General features: G+C 39.7%; 1 protein-coding gene across 1 annotated transcript in view; it reads right to left on the bottom strand.

Annotated features, from left to right (window-relative positions):
- VAV3 (vav guanine nucleotide exchange factor 3) overlaps nucleotides 1–20,421 on the bottom strand; it is a 248,303-nt gene that overhangs the window by 104,366 nt on the left and 123,516 nt on the right. The window contains exons 9-15 of the mRNA XM_084637324.1: nucleotides 19,409–19,508; nucleotides 17,719–17,814; nucleotides 14,345–14,413; nucleotides 12,390–12,476; nucleotides 11,620–11,705; nucleotides 11,071–11,203; nucleotides 10,574–10,683 (exon numbers count right to left, since the gene is read on the bottom strand). Of these exons, the coding sequence (XP_084493450.1) occupies nucleotides 10,574–10,683; nucleotides 11,071–11,203; nucleotides 11,620–11,705; nucleotides 12,390–12,476; nucleotides 14,345–14,413; nucleotides 17,719–17,814; nucleotides 19,409–19,508 (681 nt within the window). The remainder of the gene's footprint in view (nucleotides 1–10,573; nucleotides 10,684–11,070; nucleotides 11,204–11,619; nucleotides 11,706–12,389; nucleotides 12,477–14,344; nucleotides 14,414–17,718; nucleotides 17,815–19,408; nucleotides 19,509–20,421) is intronic.

The raw sequence follows: 20,421 nt of genomic DNA, 5'->3' as shown, positions 1-20,421 counted from the left end.
TAAGTCATTAGTCACAGAGCATAAAGCAAATTTGGGAAATGGAGATATAATAATAGATAAGAGAACCATTTTCATTTACCCTGTCTCTAGAACTAGTTTAAAAAACTAACCATAAAAAAACCACTCTACGTAACCAATGGACTATATCCATGCATTATGGAGCTTTCTTAGTTTAAAATGTAGGTGTGTGCTTATGCAAGATGTGATGCACATATTTATCATGTTTGTGTGTCAATGAATCTCCGGATTGTTTTCTTCCATTCAGATGGACTGTTCTGGCTTTCTTGTGTTAGAGAACAACAGCTGGTGTCCAAATTAAAGAATGAGTTTTCAAAACCAGCAAACTAGATCATACCTCTGCTGCAGCACAAACTACTAAAGAACCTATTAACAACCCCAAAAACTGGATACAGCACTGTTAAAATTAAAAGCACAACATTCAGCAACTCTCTTTCATGAGAGACAGAGCTTTCAAATATTTAAAAATGCTGCCCAAAATGAGAGATTTAAGATAGCTCAATGAAATATTTGATTCTTCCTAGGACAAAAACAGTTTAACATCCAGTTTTAGGCTTATTTGGAACAAGATTCCATAGCCTTGTGAAACTGTTAATATACTAAGTGGGTCCTGAATAAAAACATAAACATACATTTATTTTGGACTCATACTAATACTACACATGGGGAAGACTGGCCCATCATATACCCTAATCACTACAAATGTTCAATACAGCACTTATAATTCAACACCTAAAGTTCCTCACCACAAAGAGCATTTGATGATCTTAGCATATAGGATTCCATGGATTTGGAGAATGTTAAAGAGAACAATGTTACATGAAGTACTGCAATATTCTTTGGCTCTATACATCTTGGAACCTGGGCAGCACTGTTTTATACAGCATATTTCTTAATGACTTGAAAGAAGGTTTGAATAGTGAAGCTGAAGTTTGCTGATGGCAAAATTTACAGTAGATTAGGTAGCGAGAAAGGCAATGAGAAACTACAAAAAGACCTAATGAAATTAGCAAACTAGACATCATGATGACAGATGAAATTCAGCACAGACGAGAGGCAAGATTTTGCATGTTGTAGTTACACTGATGGGTTCTGAGTTGCTAACTCAATGTGTAAATCTAGTATGCAGCTGTAGCCTTTCAAGGAAAATATCTAGATGTCACTGTGAACACTTCAATAAAGACATCTGCTTAGTGCACAGTGGGGGCAAAGAATGAAAATATGTTTTGCATTAAGAAGGGAACACTGAATAGCATAGAAAATGTAATGCCAATATATATCAATATTGCACATCCCTGCCTTGCTACCACTGTGTAGCTGATCCCTGTGGGTGGAGTAGGCCCATCACCCCTGGATCATATCAGGTGAGTCCAGTCCATTCAATTAACGGTCTCTGGGCTATAATTGGAATAGACTACCAACAGAGGTTGCAGAATACCAGCCCTTGGAGGACAGGTTAGACAAACACCTGTCAGGGATGGGCTAGGTTTATTTAATCTCACCTCAGTGTAGGGGATGGACTAGATGACCTCTCGAGGCCCCTTCCAACCCTACATGATTCAGCCTATGATTCTATGAATACAAGAGGATAACTTGATAAAATTATAAAGAAAAGCACCTTTAAGTCTGATAAAAAGGGGAAAACATTTTAAGTGAAGCACAGTTAACGTTTGGAATTCATTGCCACAGGATTTTGTGAAGAAATTAGCTTGTAAGAATAAGAAAGGCATCTGCAGTAGAATTAGCTAGAATAAAGCTGAAAGAGCCATCAACTCTCCTGCTTTGTAGCACAAACTTCATACTGATAGATAACAAGAAGGAATCTTAACTCTGAATGTTGTATTCTTTTGCATAATTATTATGTGCATCATGGGGAATTCAACATTTCCACTGAATCAACTAGCACTAGTCACTATTGGAGGAAGGATAATGAACTAGATGGGAAGTCGGTGTGTTCTAGAAAAATAATGCCCTCACACTTCTACAATTAGTTTTTTTAAAATAGCTTTATAAGCATAACAAGAAACAGTGGACCTGATCTCTAGGGTCAAAGCTCACAATTATTACTTTTACTATACTTACATTGTAGGTCATTAACTTAAGGTGGAGGAGTGTAATAATTTGGGTGAACACAGTATCAGCAGTTTCTCAGATATGTAATGCCTTTCCATTAACATCTACATTATTAGGCATGCTGAAGATTGCATATAGCCTACCACTTCCTGTATACTAAACACTTTTCATAGCACTTTTTCTTTTAAAAACAACAGTATACATTAAACTACATAGCTATAATCTAAACCAAAATTACTAATACAGCTTCAAAAACAAAACACCAACTGACCAGATTTATTACAACTGCTTTTAAGGAACACAACTTTGTTGAAACAACATTGACACTGCACCCCATACTCGTCATAGTAATATTAAAATATGATTATGGCATAATTATGATAATTTTGTACAAGATAAGTTATGTGAGGTGTCACTGGGAAAATTATGATTTTCTGAATAGGATTATCCTATTTGTATGTCTGTATCATTTTTGTATCTGAAGTTATGAATATTGATTAGGGATCTGTATTTCAAATGGGCTTACTCTGGAAAACACCCACAGCCAGCCTTTCAGGTACAACAATGAAGAAGCCAGACGGGGCTGATAGCCCATCAGCAAAGACAATGGACTATGGAATAGTTTAACATTCCTGTGGGCATTTTGGTCACCCTGTAAACAACGGCTGCTATAACACTGCAAGGGCATGGGACCAGACCACATGACTCTGGACTCCATCTTGGGACATCAGTATTTTTCTACAAACTGTTCTGGGAACCAAGTTTTGAAACAAAGGGGTCCCACCATATTCTAAAACTATATAAGGCAGGAACTGACATCATCTGTTTTTTTTCACTCCCCACACAAGACGACACCTGGAAACACCTGAGGAAAAAAGACTGAACTCTGGGAAGTGCTGGATACAGGCTAAAGGGATTTTTTCATGAAGACCTATGTATGAAGACCTGAGAAACCCAAGCTGTAAAGATAATGCAGCTTGTGCCTTAAGAATCTACAAATCTGCCAGTACCATCAGTTAGGGTGAGAATCTGCTAATTCATATCCAATCTATGTAGTATATTAAGCTTAGTTTGCATTTTTCTTTATTTGCTAGGTAATCTGCTTTGATCTGTTTGCTATCCGTTATAATCACTTAAAATCTATCTTTTGTAGTGAATACATTTATTTTATGTTTTAATCTAAACCAGTGAGTTTGGAGTGAAGTGTGTGGGAATCTTAGCTCAGAGAGGCTGTTGCACATTCCTCTCCACATGGGGCAGGGTGCAGGGAAGACTTTTTGAGTTTACGCTGTACTGTTCCCTGTGCACCACAAGATGGCATAATTTTGGGTTTATGCTCCGGGGCCTGGGGGAGGTGCCTGGGGAGCTGACACTTACCTGAGCTTTAGCCTTTCTATTGTTGGTTCATGCAGCGGCTAGTCAAAGAGCCTGCATGTAACTGCAGCTGGGTGTGTCCTTACCTGTGGTAATGTTGGAAGAAGTGTAAGACCGAGAGCATGTCTGCAGCTTGTCACAGCAGGATAGTGAGAGGGAGCCCAAGCTCGTGGGTCAGAGGGCTCAGTGGTACCCCAATTCCAGGTGGCACCCCGGGGAGAACTCATCACACAACATATGGTTTTGTTCTCCCCTTATGCATGCACAATTCCCATTAATATCAATGAGAGTTAAGCAGATATATAGAGAGAACCCATATCCCCTCAAAATGGACAAGCTACTGTTAAAAGCAGATCTGTCATAAATATAAAGGCAAGGGTAACCACCTTTCTGTCCACAGTGCTGTAAAATTCCTCCTGGCCAGAGGCAAAACCCTTTCACCTGTAAAGGGTTAAGAAGCTAAGATAACCTCACTGGCACCTGACCAAAATGACCAATGAGGAGACAAGATACTTTCAAAGCTGGAGGGGGGGGGGAGGGTCTGTCTGTCTGTGTGATGCTTTTGCCAGGAACAGATCAGGAATGCAGCTCAGAACTCCTGTAAAAAGTTAAAAGAAAAGGAGTACTTGTGGCACCTTAGAGACTAACAAATTTATTTGACATAAGCTTTCGTGAGCTACAGCTCACTTCATTGGAAGTAATCTAGCTAGAAATGTGTTAGATTTCTTTTGTTTAATGGCTGATAAAATAGCTGTGCTGAATGGAATATATATTCCTGTTTTTGTGTCTTTTTGTAACTTAAGGTTTTGCCTAGAGGGATTCTCTATGCTTTGAATCTGATTACCCTGTAAAGTATTTACCATCCTGATTTTTACAGAGGTGATTGTTTTACTTTTTCTTTAATTCAAATTCTTCTTTTAAGAACCTGATTGCTTTTTCATTGTTCTTAAGATCCAAGGGTTTGGGTCTGTGTTCACCTGGACAAACTGGTGAGGATTTTTAATCAAGCCTTCCCCAGGAAAGGGGGTGTAGGGCTTGGGGGGATATTTTGTGGGGAAGACATCTCCAAGTGGGCTCTTTCCCTGTTCTTTAACACGCTTGGTGGTGGCAGCATAGGGTTCAAGGACAAGGCAAAGTTTGTACCTCGAGGAAGTTTTTAATCTAAGCTGGTAAGAATAAGCTTAGGGGGTCTTTCATGCAGGTCCTCACATCTGTACCTTAGAGTTCAGAGTGGGGAAGGAACCTTGACAACATTGGACTACTCTTTGCCAGTTACATTTATTCATGTGGAACACACTCACAAACTCATCATGCATGTTAGTCTAACAAAAGTTCCAGCTTTAGGAGACCAATTGTGATTTTTAGTGTGTTGCCCTAGTTGCCCACTTCCTTCTAATGCTGCCAAGAAGATCCAGCACCCTGAACTAACTGACAATTTTGAAAGGTTGTACACAATACATTAGATTCAAGGCCAATTGAGTCAGCCTCAATTTTGGAGATTAGTGTGAATAGGTCAACAGCATCAAATTTAGTGCTGAGGTGTTGCAGTTTATCATGTCACTGAGGATGTACAGCATATGTACTAGCTCTCTTATGAAAAATCCTTAGGAAATTCTTAGTGGTAATAAAAGTTTAGGTGCACAGATTTTAGCCATTTTTCTAAGCAAAATAATAGTCTCAGATTAACAACAAATACAGACACAGTGACAGGAGAACTGCCACATAAATGGAAATAGTTAAAAATATCTTAAATGTATTTTGTATCTTCTTGTAGCAGTACCCATTGCTCTCAAGCTTCCCCCACCACAAGATGACCTGTCATATTACCGTAGATCAGGCCTAGAGTTTGGACTATCTTCATGGAGATAAAAAGTATTCCCAATTTTCTACGTAAAGAGCTGTTCTAATCTGAAAAGTGACCATGCGGGGTTTCATGTTTATTTTTTCCCAATCTTTTCCAGATCATCCGCTCATTTTCTTCCAGTCTTGCAAACTCAGCCTAGGTTTCTGAGAGACAAGTTGGGTTCTTTCCATTACATATTTCATGAGTAATGTCAGGCTCTGCACATCAAGGGCCAAATTCTGATCTCAGTTACACCAGTATAGATCAGGATTAATTCTACTGACACTTCATAAACTTTCTATTGACAAGCCCTAAGTATACTGAATGTGCTTATTCCAATATAGGTTATTCTGACTTGGGAAGCAAAATAAGGTATACCAATATAAGGGACCTTTTGTGTTAGTACCTCTGCCTCTATGCTAAAAATAAATATTTTAGGTTTTTTTTTTAAACCACACCCTGAATGGACAGTTATATCAGTAAAACTTTTCTAGCGTAGACTGGGCCCTATTCTTAATTTAAACTGATGTAAATGAGATCTGAATTTGCTCACAAATTAGGTTCTTTAGTAACACCTGGGCAGCCCTAGCTTCATTCAGGAAGCTTCTCAGACAGCAGTGGGTTTGCATAGATATAACTGAGTGGAACATAGTAAAATCCTATTTCTGATGCACAGGAAAGAATCCAGCTCATTCCTTTTCAGCTGTGTTGATTTTGCAGTCCTAACAAAAGTGCTAAATACGTAGTTATGTTTTGCCTGTTAAGTCAGCAATTACAATTCTGAATGTGCTGAAGAAACTGTCATTTTACCACAAAAAGAAAAGGAGTACTTGTGGCACCTTAGAGACTAACCAATTTATTTGAGCATGAGCTTTTGTGAGCTACAGCTCACTTCATCGGATTCATTTTACCACAGTAATTTTTCAGAACAGAATTATACTTTAATAGACACCTTATAGAGTAGGAAATACAACTGAAAAAACAGACTCACCATACAATATGGAAAAACAATGGGGTTAGTTTATTTCAGGGGTTTTCAAACTTTTGTACTTGTGACCCTTTCACACAGAAAGCCTCTGAGTGCGACCCCCTTATAAATTAAAAATGCGTTTTTATATATTTAACACCGTTATAAATGCTGGAGGTGAAGTGAGGCTTGGGGTGGAGGCTGACAGCTCGCGACCCCCCCCTCCATGTAATAACCTCATGACCCCTTGAGGGGTCAAAATCCCCAGTTTGAGAACCCCTGGTTTATTCCCAAAGGCAGACTCCATGCTTCAGCATTTATAATCTCATTAGCACACTACATGCTGAGGTAACTCATGGGAGCGGGAAATCAAGGGAGTGCCACTTTTGGGAGATATTCTATAAAGCCAAAACCCACAAATAACAAAAAAATAAAAAGGTATGAGATTTCAAAATTGATTAAATGCTGCAAGTTTTTAAATCTAGTGAGTTTTAGTGGTTATACAAATAAGGAAGCAATAATACTGGCTAGAGCAAAGAATGTCACTATGCAAGGTTACAATTCAGTTCTGCTAATACAACTCAGCCCTGACCTGCAGTAACCCTACTATTCCAGCCCTGTGTTGCTCTAGATTACGACTGCCAATCATGTTAAATTGTGTTGTGGGTTTATGAGGTGGACAAATATCCATAAGGGACCAGGCTGAGACCAACAAATCTCATTTTCACTGGTGACCTAGGCCAGAAGTGAACCCAGGTGAAAAATTATTGTATTAACTCATTGAACTTCCAAGCCCTGTGTTCTGATCATTTATGATAATCAGGAACAATAAATTACCTTTCCCAAAGCACTATTATGAGTAGCGCTATGCCTTAGCTGACACCTACCATTTTTATAAGTACGGTAAGTGTGATTGCATTAGCTCATCATACACAGAGAGAGAAACAGGATAATTTGAAGATATGAAAACACCAAAACTTTCATGCAAACACTGGCCAAAATTAAAGAAGTCCATGCACAGCATCAAATACACTGGCATTTAAAGTGCAGTCATTGTTATCTTTAGTTGAATCACAATATGAGGGTGCTGGAGATCAGGATTAACATGGCTGCAAAGAAATTTGGGAAGAGGTAAGGGAGAGAAAGGGAGCATAAAAAACACAGATTGGGGATGAAGGTCTGGGGATGGGATGGGAGGGAGGGTCACAGGAAAATGCGGCATGGAACCTGTTTCCCAGTATCAGCAGGAAAAACAACGGGGAGTCCTTGTGGCACCTTACAGACTAACAAAATTTATTTGGGCATAAGCTTAAGTGGGCTAAAACCCACTTCATCAGATGCATGGAGTGGAAGATACAGTAGAGAGGTATAAATACACAGCATATGAAAAGACTGGAGTTGCCTTACCAAGTGGGGGGTCAGTGCTAACGAGCCAATTCAATTAAGGCAGAAGTGGGCTAATTTCAACAGTTGACAAGAAGGGAGGAAAAATCACTTTTGTAGTGCTAATAAGTTCAATGTAACCAAGGTGGTCCATTTCAAACAGTTGACAAGAAGATACGAGTATCAGCAGGGGGAAAAATTAGTTTTTGTAGTGACCCATCCATTCCCAGTCTTTATTCAGGCCTAATTTGATGATATCCAGTTTTCAAATTAATTCCAGTTCTGCAGTTTCTCACTGGAGTCTGTTTTTGAAGTTTTTTCATTGAAGAATTGCCACTTTTAAGTCTGTTATTGAGTGTCCAGGGAGATTGAAGTGTTCTCCTACTGGTTTTTGAATGTTATAATTCTTGATGTTAGATTTGTGTCCATTTATTCTTTTGTGTAGAGACTGTCCGTTCTGGCCAATGTACATGGCAGAGGGGCATTTCTGGCACATGATGGCATATATCACACTGGTAGATGTGCAGATGAACGAGCCCCTGATGGTGTGGCTGATGTGGTTAGGTCCTATGATGGTGTCCCTTGAATAGATATGCGGACAGAGTTGGCACCAGGGTTTGTTGTAGGGTTTGGTTCCTGTGTTAGTGTTTTTGTTGTGTGGTGTGTGGTTGCTGGTGAGTATTTGCTTCAGGTTGGGGGGCTGGCTGTAAGCAAGGACCGGACTGTCTCCCAAGGTCTGTGAGAGTGAGGAATCGTCCTTCAGGATAGTTTGTAGATCCTTGAAGATGCGCTGGAGTCGTTTTAGTTGGGGGCTGTAGTTGATGGCTAGTGGCTTTCTGTTACTTTCTTAGTTGGGCCTGTCCTGTAGTAGATGACTTCTGGGTACCCTTCTGGCTCTGTCAATCTGTTTCTTCACTTCAGCAGGTGGGTATTGTAGTTTTAAGAACGCTTGATAGAGATCCTATAGGTGTTTGTCTCTGTCTGAGGGACTGAAACAAATGCGGTTGTATCTTAGAGCTTGGCTGTAGACAATGGATCATGTGATGTGGTCTGGATGAAAGCTGGAGGCATGTGGGTAAGTATAGCAGTCAGTGGGTTTCCGGTATAGGGTGGTGTTTATATGACCATCGCTTATTTGCACTGTAGTGTCTAGGAAGTGGATCTCTTGTGTGGACTGAGATTGATGGTCGGGTGGAAATTGTTGAAATCCTGGTGGAATTCCTCAAGGCCCTCCTTTCCATGGGTCCAGATGATGAAGATGTCATCAATGTAGCACAAGTAGAATAGGGGGCGTTAGAACAATGCCTCCTCGGGTCTCATCCCCTAAATCAGCCATAAAAATGTTGGCATACTGTGAGGCCATGCGGGTACCCACAGCAGGGTGCCTCTGTGGCAGGCAAAAGGAGGGACATATGGTTTTGGGGGAGGACACTGGTAGAAATAGGATGAAGAGGGTGCAGGGAATCCCAATAGCACAGAGAAAGGGAACAGGGAGAGGGGACAGGAAAAAGGCATGCAGGGAACCAGGAAAAGTTCTGGGACAAGGCTGTAGGTATGTTCCTCAGGATGGATGTGTGTGGGGGAGGCTGTTTTACTGCTTTGATTTATTAGCCGGCTGAGCTAACCATTATTTGTATAATTATGGCAGGGTGGGCATTATTTTCAATTATAAGTCTAATTAATTAGGATGTTGGGGGCTTTTAATAGGGATATTTCTTTATATTTAGATAACAATAAAAGTATCAACAATGACAGCATAGGAGGTATATGCAGGGAACCAGAGAGACATGGCCCCAGAGCTTAGTTTTCAATGTAGTTGGCCGATTAAAAGCCTCTCCGCTCCCCACCTATCACACCCAGGAACAACTCCCACTAGCAGATATACTCCTACGGATTTGATAATGTCAGCAGGAAGGGAAACCATATTTGGTGGGACTCAGAACATATGGCAGAGTAAGGCTCTCTTCCTGCATACCTTCTATGCTACCCCAATTTAAACTCTTGGCTCTCATTAAAAGAAAAAAGGGAAAATATTAAACAAAAAATATATTTAACAGGAATTAAGGTTGTAAGTGTGTTTCAATGGAGTGCAGCTAACGACATCCATTTCATTCAACCAAAAATTCATATAAGTGATAACCTGTCTTTAATTTCACCACTCTTAGATGGGAATATTCCTCTGCACCCTCCTCTTTTAAAAAAAAAAAAAAATAACGCAGTGACTGTCTCTTTTCCACCTGATTTATTTGTTCCTGTGTTTTAAATTTAATCAGAATACTTTCAGTATCAATACCCATGTTTGTTTTTCCAACAGAATCGGAAATAAAAATAAAGCTGAAAGCACATAACTATAATGTAATCTGCAGTGCTATATTCTGACATATTACTTTCTGAGAAGTCTAACACATTCATGCTATTTTTTTACATTAGAAAAAAACACACACACACACACACGATGTCAAGCAATGGAAATCAAACTTAATAAACCAAGCAACCTGATCCAAATGCTACATAATAAATTAGTTTAAAGCCACTAGGAAAAAAGCCAACATCCCCATATCTCTTAAAATGTATTTCAATGTACCAAGAAATAAAGATGGAAAAATCAGTCACCATTATGTTAAATATTTATTGCTAAAACAATTAATATTTTCCCTAGGTGTTTCAGACTGTATTAGTAAAACAATCTTACCAGCTATGCTGGAAAGCAACACATAGCTTAGAGTGCCCTCTATCTTTTCCTAGAAGTGTTTCAGAGGAATACTCTTACATTGTAGATGTCAGCTATGAGTTCTGTTTTCAAAAATGCAGATAAAAGAGTATCCTGGTGTGTGCAGAATTATTGTTATAATTTAAAATGCATATTAAAGCATTGGTTAAGGAAATGTTTACATAACAGAAAAATATATACTTACAATGCCATTTCAAACTGCTCAAGCCACTTTTTCTTCAAATCTTTAGTTTTGCAATAAAATTCCAAACCATTTTGTCCTTGTATGTGGATGAGGTAGAAGCCATAAGACCACTGTGTGAAAGGTATGGCAATTCACTGATTAACAATTTAATATTCAGACAGAAAGAAGACAATATTTTTATATTCATCGTATAACACCAACCCTGAGTTCGGAAAAATGGAAGTCATACCATTTTGCAGCTCTGTTCAGTTTAATAATGGCTCATTCATATCTCTTCATTACATCAGAAATTAACATAGTTGAAGCCCTTTAATAGTCATCTACTTTAAACCACAATGTCCAGTGTGTTTTTGATACTATATGGCTTTGACATTTAAAAAAAAATACACAAATCGCTGAAGTGTGGTTACAGAATATTTCATATACTCAAGGTCTATGGATCTCAAATATTTAATAGTGGCGTATATTTTGTATGTAGTAGTATTATAAACATTTACCTTTTTAGTTTCTTTATCAGTGGTGGGATTATTTGTGATTTTGTACTTTTGAAGATCTATTATTTCCTTCATTTCATAATTATCACCTCGCCGTTTGCACACAATTACAGCTAAATCAAATAAGAAGATATGCCTATGAAAACATAATATATAAAGGGTTAAAAAACTTGTCTGTATGCCAATTCACTAATCCTTTTAAAATAATACACTATTATATAAAAACATTGCACGGAGCACTTATGATTTTGAAACTTAGCAATTAAACTATTGGGTAACAAAACATGAACCACTTAAAGTACTTTTGCAAGAGGTGCATAGGGATTTAGATATTAATGTAATGGCTAACTTCTCTTGAACCACTTTGAAAATTTACTTCCTTGACATTAATATTAATAGGAGCTATGTGTGTACAATGAAAGGAGGATGTATGCAGAAGAATTCCTGAGCTGACACCAAATTTCACAGGCAGATGCCATGCTGTATTTTACAAGCATTTATCTAATACCAATTCTGACTTTAGCAACTCAAGTACTGTATCTATATTCTCACCTGTCTTGCCTTGCACGTTTGTCTAATGTAGTTATCCTTATTTCACCATCACCTTGTGGTCTTCCATACATTAAGAGAGAATGGTTCTAAAAACAAAAAAAGGAAATAAATTCATTATTTAACATATATGCCAGCAGAAGAGTTAAGATAATATCTGACATTCAAGTGTCAGTTGGTCATTATACTACAAAGCAAGATTCTCCAAGAGTCAAAAAGAACTTGGCACCTTTTGGTCCTACTAAGGATGATAAGGCATAAATAAACTCCTTTTATTCCACCCACCAAGGGAGCTGGGGCATCGTGCAACAAAACTGATTTAGCTGCATGCATCTAAGGCAGTGGTTCCCAAACTTGTTCCGCTGCTTGTGCAGGGAAAGGGAGTTGCTGGAAGCGGCATGGGTCAAGAGACATACTGGCCACTGCTTCCAGAAGCTCCCATTGGCCTGGAGCAGCGAACTGCGACCACAGGGAGCCGCGATCGGATGAACCTGTGGACGCGGTAGGTAAACAAACCAGCGTGGCCCGCCAGGGGCTTTCCCTGCACAAGCGGCAGAACAAGTTTGGGAACCACTGATCTAAGGAAATGGAGAGGAAGTCACTGTATACAGATATCATTCCAGGCCAGCCAAAAGAACACCACATACACATACCTGAATTTTACCCAGGTTTCTAGCATTATATAAGATGATAGGGAGCAGTAGATATCAGTAAAGTAGAACAATGGTGAAAAGCTGGAATAAACAAGGGTGTAAATATAGCCTATCACATACCAAATTCTCTATTGATAACTGAAACTGTTTAATTTCACGGAGGGATTCATTATCTCTCTTCACTTCATTTACATATTGAGCCAAGTCCTAAAGCATAAAAAAAAGGAGGGGGGAATATTTCAGTCAGAAAAATTCCAATACATTATTTTAAGCAACTGTATTTATCTTCCTTATTTTGCCTAATCTGCACAATAAGACTTTTTAAAAGTTATTTTAAGTGTTCAGAAGTTGCTGATATACACACCTAAGTATGCAAGCTTTAAAAAAACTGTCTATTAAAGCTGGGCAGAAAACGATATTCTCATCCTGTTAAAATTTTGAGAATTCAAAAAATATTCACATTCTGCGTAGAGGAAATCTAGATCTTTGAAATTTTTTGACAAAAGAAAAAAAAGACTCCCGGAATGGCCAACAGCCCAATGGTTCAGGAAACCACCTAGGTTATGGGAGACTCAGGTTCATGGCTGTGCTCCAGTAAATATTTAATTATTTATCCAAAGTGGAAGAGCTCCAATAGGAGAGACTGAGAGCGACCTACCCCAAATCAGCCAAGGACAAAGAAGCACTGGTATCAGCTGGGCTAAAAAAAAATTAATAGTGAAATCAGGAATGTCATCTCCACCTACAGGAACCAGCGTTTAAGTTAAAGGTGGTTTGCTCCAGCCTGGTGGAGTGCTTCTTTCAGTCAGGGAATGGGATATCTCCTTCAGTCTTGATATTTGCACATGATTTCAGAGATCTGAAGACAACAAGGCCTGCGTAAAAGATGTAACCAAGTCGAGGCTCTAATTGCTCCTATATGCAGTAATCCTGGATAGGTTTAGTAGGATGTCCAAATATCTACAACTTCAAGACCGAGGCATACAGTGAGAGGGCAGTAATGTCTGAATAGCAAAATAGAAGGTATATAATAGCATGCCAACAGCCAGCATAATTCTTAGGTCCCATGCACAATAATGGGCCTGACTGACTCTGGAAAATGAATCTTTTTCACATATAGTGTTGGGATCTGGAAAAAGTTTAGGTATGATCTTAAGCCGTGGACCAGTATATCTTCTATATTTGTGCATTGAATGTGCTGGTAAATTTGCCACTTATCTTTCTCTATTCAAATCAGGTGTTTATCCTCATTTGTATGTCCTCAGTGGTATATAATCTGTAATATCTAGGAGCAAACATTTTTTAGGAAATATGTGCTAAATGGAACAATTTTCTAACATATTAACCAGGAAAAGGATAGAGTGGGAAAATATAACGAAAACAATAACTGAACTCCGTGCACAGCATCAGAAAAAAAGGAAACTAAGAGTACTGCTAGTTGCAGAGGGAATTGCAGACTGCCGAGGGATACAGCACCAAACATGTAATGAGATACTGCTATTTTAAAAAGCACTTGCTTGTGTCATTTGCAGTAGCATGTGGAGTAACGGTCACTAGGAGAGATATTAATGCCTTCTAGCCTAAGGCAACAAAGACATTACTAGGACACAAGTTGTGAGGAAAGAGAACTGTGTTTACCTTATTGGGAAACTGTTAACCAAAATTTGAGGTGATCTGCAGTAATGGAAGTTTTACCCATTTTGTAAAGGACTAGTAAAACTGAGAAAGGCAAATTTTTTTCCAAATGGTTAGCAGGCTGAGAACTACGGGACAGAATGTAAAAATTAGGATATTACAGATAAATAGAAGCCAGTCAGCTCTACTCCATACCATATAAAACCTATTGGCTAAGTTACTAAAAAAGCCTGTAGCAATATCCTTGATCTAGCCTCCTTATACGAGAGTTTGTGGCTAGTTAACAAATATTTGCTAGATCTATTGTGAATTGCAGGACCTCCTTCAGCAGCAAATATACTGTAAACTTCACTTCTGCATGCCCGTGTGTTCTGAAAAAGGCCCCAACCATTTTAACTGGCAGTGAAGATGTAAACATCTCCCTGCCATGGCACACTTACCTTCATTGCATCAAGTGCCAACTTCAGATTTTCCTTCTCAGTTGGGTCAGTGGTGTGCTTCACCAGTTCCTATTTGGCAAAATGCAGGGATATTTCTTATAACAACTTTTCACTCAGCCAGGTGCCAATCAGTTTACACATTTATCACTGAAATAAAATGACTACTGTGCACTGGTCACTCTTAAAAACTTACCAATTTTGCCTTAAATAGATAACAGCCCTAGAATTTATTTTTTTTCCTCTATGATTCCCTATACATTGCAGGGGAGGGATAGCTCAGTGGTTTGAGCATTGGCCTGCTAAACCCAGGATTGTGAGTTCAATCCTTGAGGGGGCCATTTGGGATCTGGGGCAAAAATTGGGGATTGGTCCTGCTTTGAGCAGGGGGTTGGACTAGATGACCTCCTGAGGTCTCTTCCAACCCTGATATTCTATGATACATCTCATAGTGCACAACTAGGGATTACCACAAATAGTTAAGTGTTAAGTGTGAGTACTGTTATTTCTCAATACTAATAATATTTGACAATGAACAGTCAACAAAAGCTAATTCTATTCTGGTAACAATTAAAATTTACCAGTCAGATCCTTACTGTACATGTCTGTTACTTCTGGGGGGATTATGTGTGACTGCACACCCGCAGAAAACAGCCCTCCCGCAGAATTCCTGTGCTTCCATGCAGAAAATAGCAGACAAGCAAAGGGAAGCCACACTGGGGGGCGGAGAGTATGACCATGGACACAGGTTTTGGTGGGGGATTGCTCCCCACAAACAGAGGTGAGGCCTGGGGAGGCACACAGGGTAACTTACCACTGCTCCCTGTCCCCCCATCTCTGCAAGCGCAGAGCTGCCCAGCTGAAGGAAGCTATGTCTGGGCTCTGCTGAGTCTACAGCTGAACACTGCCCCCTGGGTCCTAGTGCCAGTCGTTCTCCCCTTCTGCGTGCTGGCAGCCTCTCTGTTTTCTGTGCAACAGTGAGTGCCAGTGGTGGGGCTGGAAAAGGGGGAGGTGGGGAAATGAGGGAAGAGGAGATGTGGGGGAAGAAGCGGTGGGAAAGGGAGCGGGGTGGAATAGGGCAGGGGGAGGGGAATGTGGGGGGGAGGGGAGAGGGGTGGAGAAGAAAAGGGGATAGGGGAATCGTAGGGGGAAGCAGGAGCCCGGCATGCAGCATCGCATCGGCAGCAGCGGGGGCTCCCCCATTAAGCAGGACCATTAAACCCTCACCCTGACAAGCCCTACCCCGTACACCTGCACTCCTCCAACGAGCCCCCCCCCCACTCAGACCCCCACCCCACTGATCCCTAATCAGCTGCACCTGGACCCTCACCCCATCAAGCCCTACTTCCCCAGCACCAGGACCCCCACACTGAGCTCCCACACCCAGACCCCCCCATAAAGCCCCATCTCCCACACCCAGAGCCTCCTTGCTGAGTCCCAACCATCTTCACCTGGATCCACTGCAGAATCCCATTGCCCCTGCACCCAGAACCCCCCAGCAAGTCCCTGTGCATCCAGATCTCCCACTGAGCTGCCCGTACCTAGATTGCCCTGCACAGAAACCTCTCACCCCACACCTGGTTCCCCCCACACTAAGCCCCTCCACACTTGGATCCTGCTGTGCTGAACCAGTCCACCCACACCTGGTGCACCTGGCACAGAGGGGCAGGGTCCCAGGGTGTTTCTGAGGCAGCCCCAGCCTTTGCAGTGTGTCAGGGTCGAGTGCAGCTTCACTACCAAGGCCCTGGACTGGGGGAGGTGGGGGCTTCAGGGTGATCTCTCACCTCAGTGCAGCCAGTGGCCTGTGCTCGCCACTGCCATGCTGGAGCCACATTTATTTATTGACAAATAAAATTTGCCGAATTTTGCAGAATTTTAAAATATTATACTCATACTATTTTTTAAAAAGTGGCACCGAATTTTAATTTTTTTGGTGCAGAATTCCCTGAGAAGTAGTCTGTGCTGAAAGCCCAGGCAAACAATATTAGATAATTTTCATGTTACTAGCAACAACATGAATAGTCAAAACCCCAAAATAAGAGTTTGTTTGCAAAGATGAAGTAGGAATATATGCTGACAAAATCTTTAACTAAAATATGTGACTAACCACAATGAGATAGTCACTACTCCAGTACAAGATTAGCTGCATTTATATAATATTTTATAGACATGAATGTGGATGACATATCTTGACAGTATATGAAAATATTTCAAGAATGTTAAGCTATTTGCTATATTTTAAAAGATACATAGCCCATCTAGAATCTAGAAAAATTAATGGGTTAGTTAAAAGCAAAAAAGAAAATCCAGAGAAAAATCAGTTATTTCTTCTTGAATGCATTTTAAGAAGAGGACTATATGTTGTTACCAAAAATAATATCTTGCTAAAATACTGGAAAATGGTGGGAATAGATGCTACTACTTAAAAGTGCAGTTTTTCTAGCAATTTTTGTGGATATTTTGCTTCTGAAAAGACTAATATATTTGGACACCCTGTTACATACCTGATTGTAGTTTTATGATGCCTCACACTTTAAAACACTATGAGTGACATAATCTTTCATATCATTTTTTCATAATATACAATTTGATTATATTGCCTTGGTTCATGTCTCAAATGTTTTAAGAAAGTGGTTCTGTCATCAGTTTTGGTTTGTTTTTTTTCATGATTTTCTGTTGATCAGAATATTGATGACTTGCATTTATATAGATATATTTCAAGAAAAGTAATAAGTTTGAATTACACAAAGCACCACAGAGTCAAAATTATGCTTCACATAAAGATAGCAGCTCTTTTTAAAATTACATTTTACAAACATCAGCAGGGTTGACAATCTAATACAGTAATATATTTCTTTGCTGCTGAACTAATGAGTCTCCTGGAACAGCTATCAAATTAAATTTATAAGACTCTCCACCCTCATTATAGGACTAACGGTGGAAGCCAAGAGCTTTGTGGGTTATAACAAGAAGCATTTCAAAATAAATATGGTTTTATTAGAATTTACTATAGCAGGGAAGTATCTTAAAGAATGGTATCATCTCGTTCAGCTTAGTCTTTGGGGGTAGTGGTCTACATTACAAAACCACTATTCTCATAGTTTGCCACCACTAACTTTTAAAGAAGCCATTAAATGAAAAGGCTCAAGTACCCGGGAAGTGATTGTTATTCTCAGATATGCTTCAGCTGTGTGGAATGCTCACCACAAAGAAGGCTGAACTGTACTGGATTCCACACAGATAATTCGCAATTCAACTCTATAAAAATGTTAATCACTGTCCTTTAATAAAGGTACTGAACCCTCATTATAACAATCCTCTGATGATAAACCTTCACAGCTTTGCGCTTAATCACTTTAAACTTCAAAAAAAAGTACCTGCAGCAGCAGATGATATTTCAGAACTCGCTGCATAGGAACCACTAGAAGATCCCGCAAAGTAAATTTCCCATTATTGGCCCTCTTGGAACATTCCTAGTTTTTAAAAATAAAATACAAGATTGAGCTGTGATTCCTGAAAAATAAAAAAAAATACAAAGTATACTCCTAATTTTTTTTTAAGTAGACATATAAGTTTGCCAGATCACCCAGATATTAGGATACTGGATAAATACCACCATAATGAGGAAAAAATCATCTCCGTAGTGATAAGCTGAACCAAAACCCTGGCTCAGAACACCACTGAATTTGGGGGTATTCAAGATCTGGATCCAGATCCAGATCCTATTCTTCAGGTGTTCAGACAGCAGAGTGATGACTGTGGTATAAACACTGTAATTAGAGATAAGAAACCACACAGAGTTTTGTTGATTTGAAGCTGTGAGTGTCTATAAGAGAAACAGAGATAGCAGTTGGAATCACTCTCGCTAGTGCCCAGCAGGTAGTTCAAGTGCAACACTGCAGGTAAACAGCAGACTCTTTGTCTTATTAGATGTAGGCATAAATAGCACAACAGGCATGACAACTGTGTGGATTGAAGGTGACTAGTAAACCAAAAAATAAGAAATCCTCTTTATCACAGGTGGGATCATCAAACTCCCACCCTGCACATTCACTTCCCCAGCAAAGCTGATGGGCAGTATGCTGTGTCCTATAAAGGGCTGTAGCTGATTATCCTCCAGACCAAAGAGGAACTGTGCTTCCCCTGAAAAAACACAGGAACAGATCTGTGCAGACACATGCCTAGAACCCTGACCAGTGGTATTCTATCTGCTTCCCAAGATCCATAAACTGGGAATCCTGGACGCCCCATCATCTCAGGCATTGGTACCCTGACAGCAGGATTGTGTGGCTATGTGGACTCTCTCTTCAGGCCCTATGCTACCAGCACTCCCAGCTATCTTCGAGACACCACTGACTTCCTGAGGAAACTACAATCCATCGGTGATCTTCCAGAAAACACCCTCCTGGCCACTATGGATGTAGAAACCCTCTACACCAACATTCCTCACAAAGATGGACTCACAACCCATCAGGAACAGTATCCCCAATAAAGTCACGGCAAACCTGGTGGCTGACCTTTTGTGACTTTGTCCTCACCCACAACTATTTCACATTTGGGGACAATGTATACCTTCAAGTCAGCGGCACTGCTATGGGTACCCGCATGGCCCCACAGTATGCTTACATTTTTATGGCTGTCTCTAACGTGCCACAAGTACTCGTGTTCTTTTTGTGCTTCCAAGGTTGTCTGAACATCTCGGGTGGTGCATCTTACACACAATCCCTTGTGCAGAGATGTGCCTATAGTCTTTAAATGTTATTCTAATTATACACCATATTTTATTCTCAGCTACCTTCACTCTCACCTAAAACACTATGAGAAAAAAGTGTTTTATTGACAAAACCACTTCTTGGGTAAATCCTGACCCCACTGAAGTCAATAGCAAGACTTCTTCTGACCAGGATTCAACCTCTTCTGTCTCTACCTGACAAGTTAATTTGATCAGTTAGTCCAGGTAAAAAGGAAAAGAAAAGAAACTCACAGAACCACATGTCAGAATGAACAGTTTTCTTTTTTGGGGGGATGGTGGATATATATTTGTATATAAAAAATAAATATCAGTACCTCTAGCTTCAATTTAACATCTTCTTTTGTCTTAGAGATGTTGTCCAAGCAGGATATGGCTGTCTCCACTTGACTGCAGTACTGCCCATAAATAACCATTCTAAAACAAAGCAAGAAAAAAAAACAAGCAGGATGGTGTGGGGTTTGTTTTTTTGTTTGTTTTTGTTTTGTTTTTTTAAAGAAACAGTCCTTTGTTCACATTTCACAAACAAATATATGGGTCACAATCTTCCCTTCAACTGGGAGCGGTACCTACATACCAAGGCATAATAACTTGGCCCTAAATGTGTATTACAAAGCTTCCCCAAGAATATAATCAGGTGCATGTTTGAAAAATACTAAAGATCATAATCAAAATGCTGTAAAATCATTTCAATTCACTTTAACACTGACATGCATACCCTGACACAATAAAGCACTTGTTTCAGGCTGTAAGACAATGTAACTGCTGCTTAACAGCACCAGAGTCATTAGTATTTACAGTATAAAGAGATAGATTTCAAAGGATGCAATGAATAAATTCTGTTACATAGGATTAGCCCAGGATTAATTACATCCACTCTTTTTACAGCAACGGTAGGTTTTGCAAACTGATTTGACAGTATCTGTTGAGTTTACATTCCATGAGGCTTTGGGTCAAGATAATAGCTAACATATGTAAAAGCAAGAAATTCTTAACAGCAGTCAGAAACCAGCATGGTACCCACTGGCTGATTTTTTGTAAAGCTATTGGAAAGAATCCAGGTTTGTACCGGGAACTTCCTGTTCCCTTCAGTAACAATTCATTCCACTCTTCTCAAACTGTTCTAAATTTTTAGAGGTGACTCCTTTTTAATCTGCAAGCTCCATCTTTGGGGATCTACAAGCCTCCGTTCTTGCCTTCTATTTTTAATCTTTTTCTCCCTCTTGATCATCTTCTGTTTAGCTTTAGCTTCCACTTCAAAAGTGATGATACTAACTGCACATCTTTTACCTTTAATTATTATTTTAAACCTATACTGCAGTACAAATAG

The sequence above is a fragment of the Lepidochelys olivacea genome, assembly GCF_965140295.1.
Source record: "Lepidochelys olivacea isolate rLepOli2 genome assembly, chromosome: 8".
NCBI lineage: Eukaryota > Metazoa > Chordata > Testudines > Cheloniidae > Lepidochelys > Lepidochelys olivacea.
The sequence above is the reverse complement of the archived record's forward strand: the minus strand, read 5'-3'. Positions and strand labels throughout refer to the sequence as shown.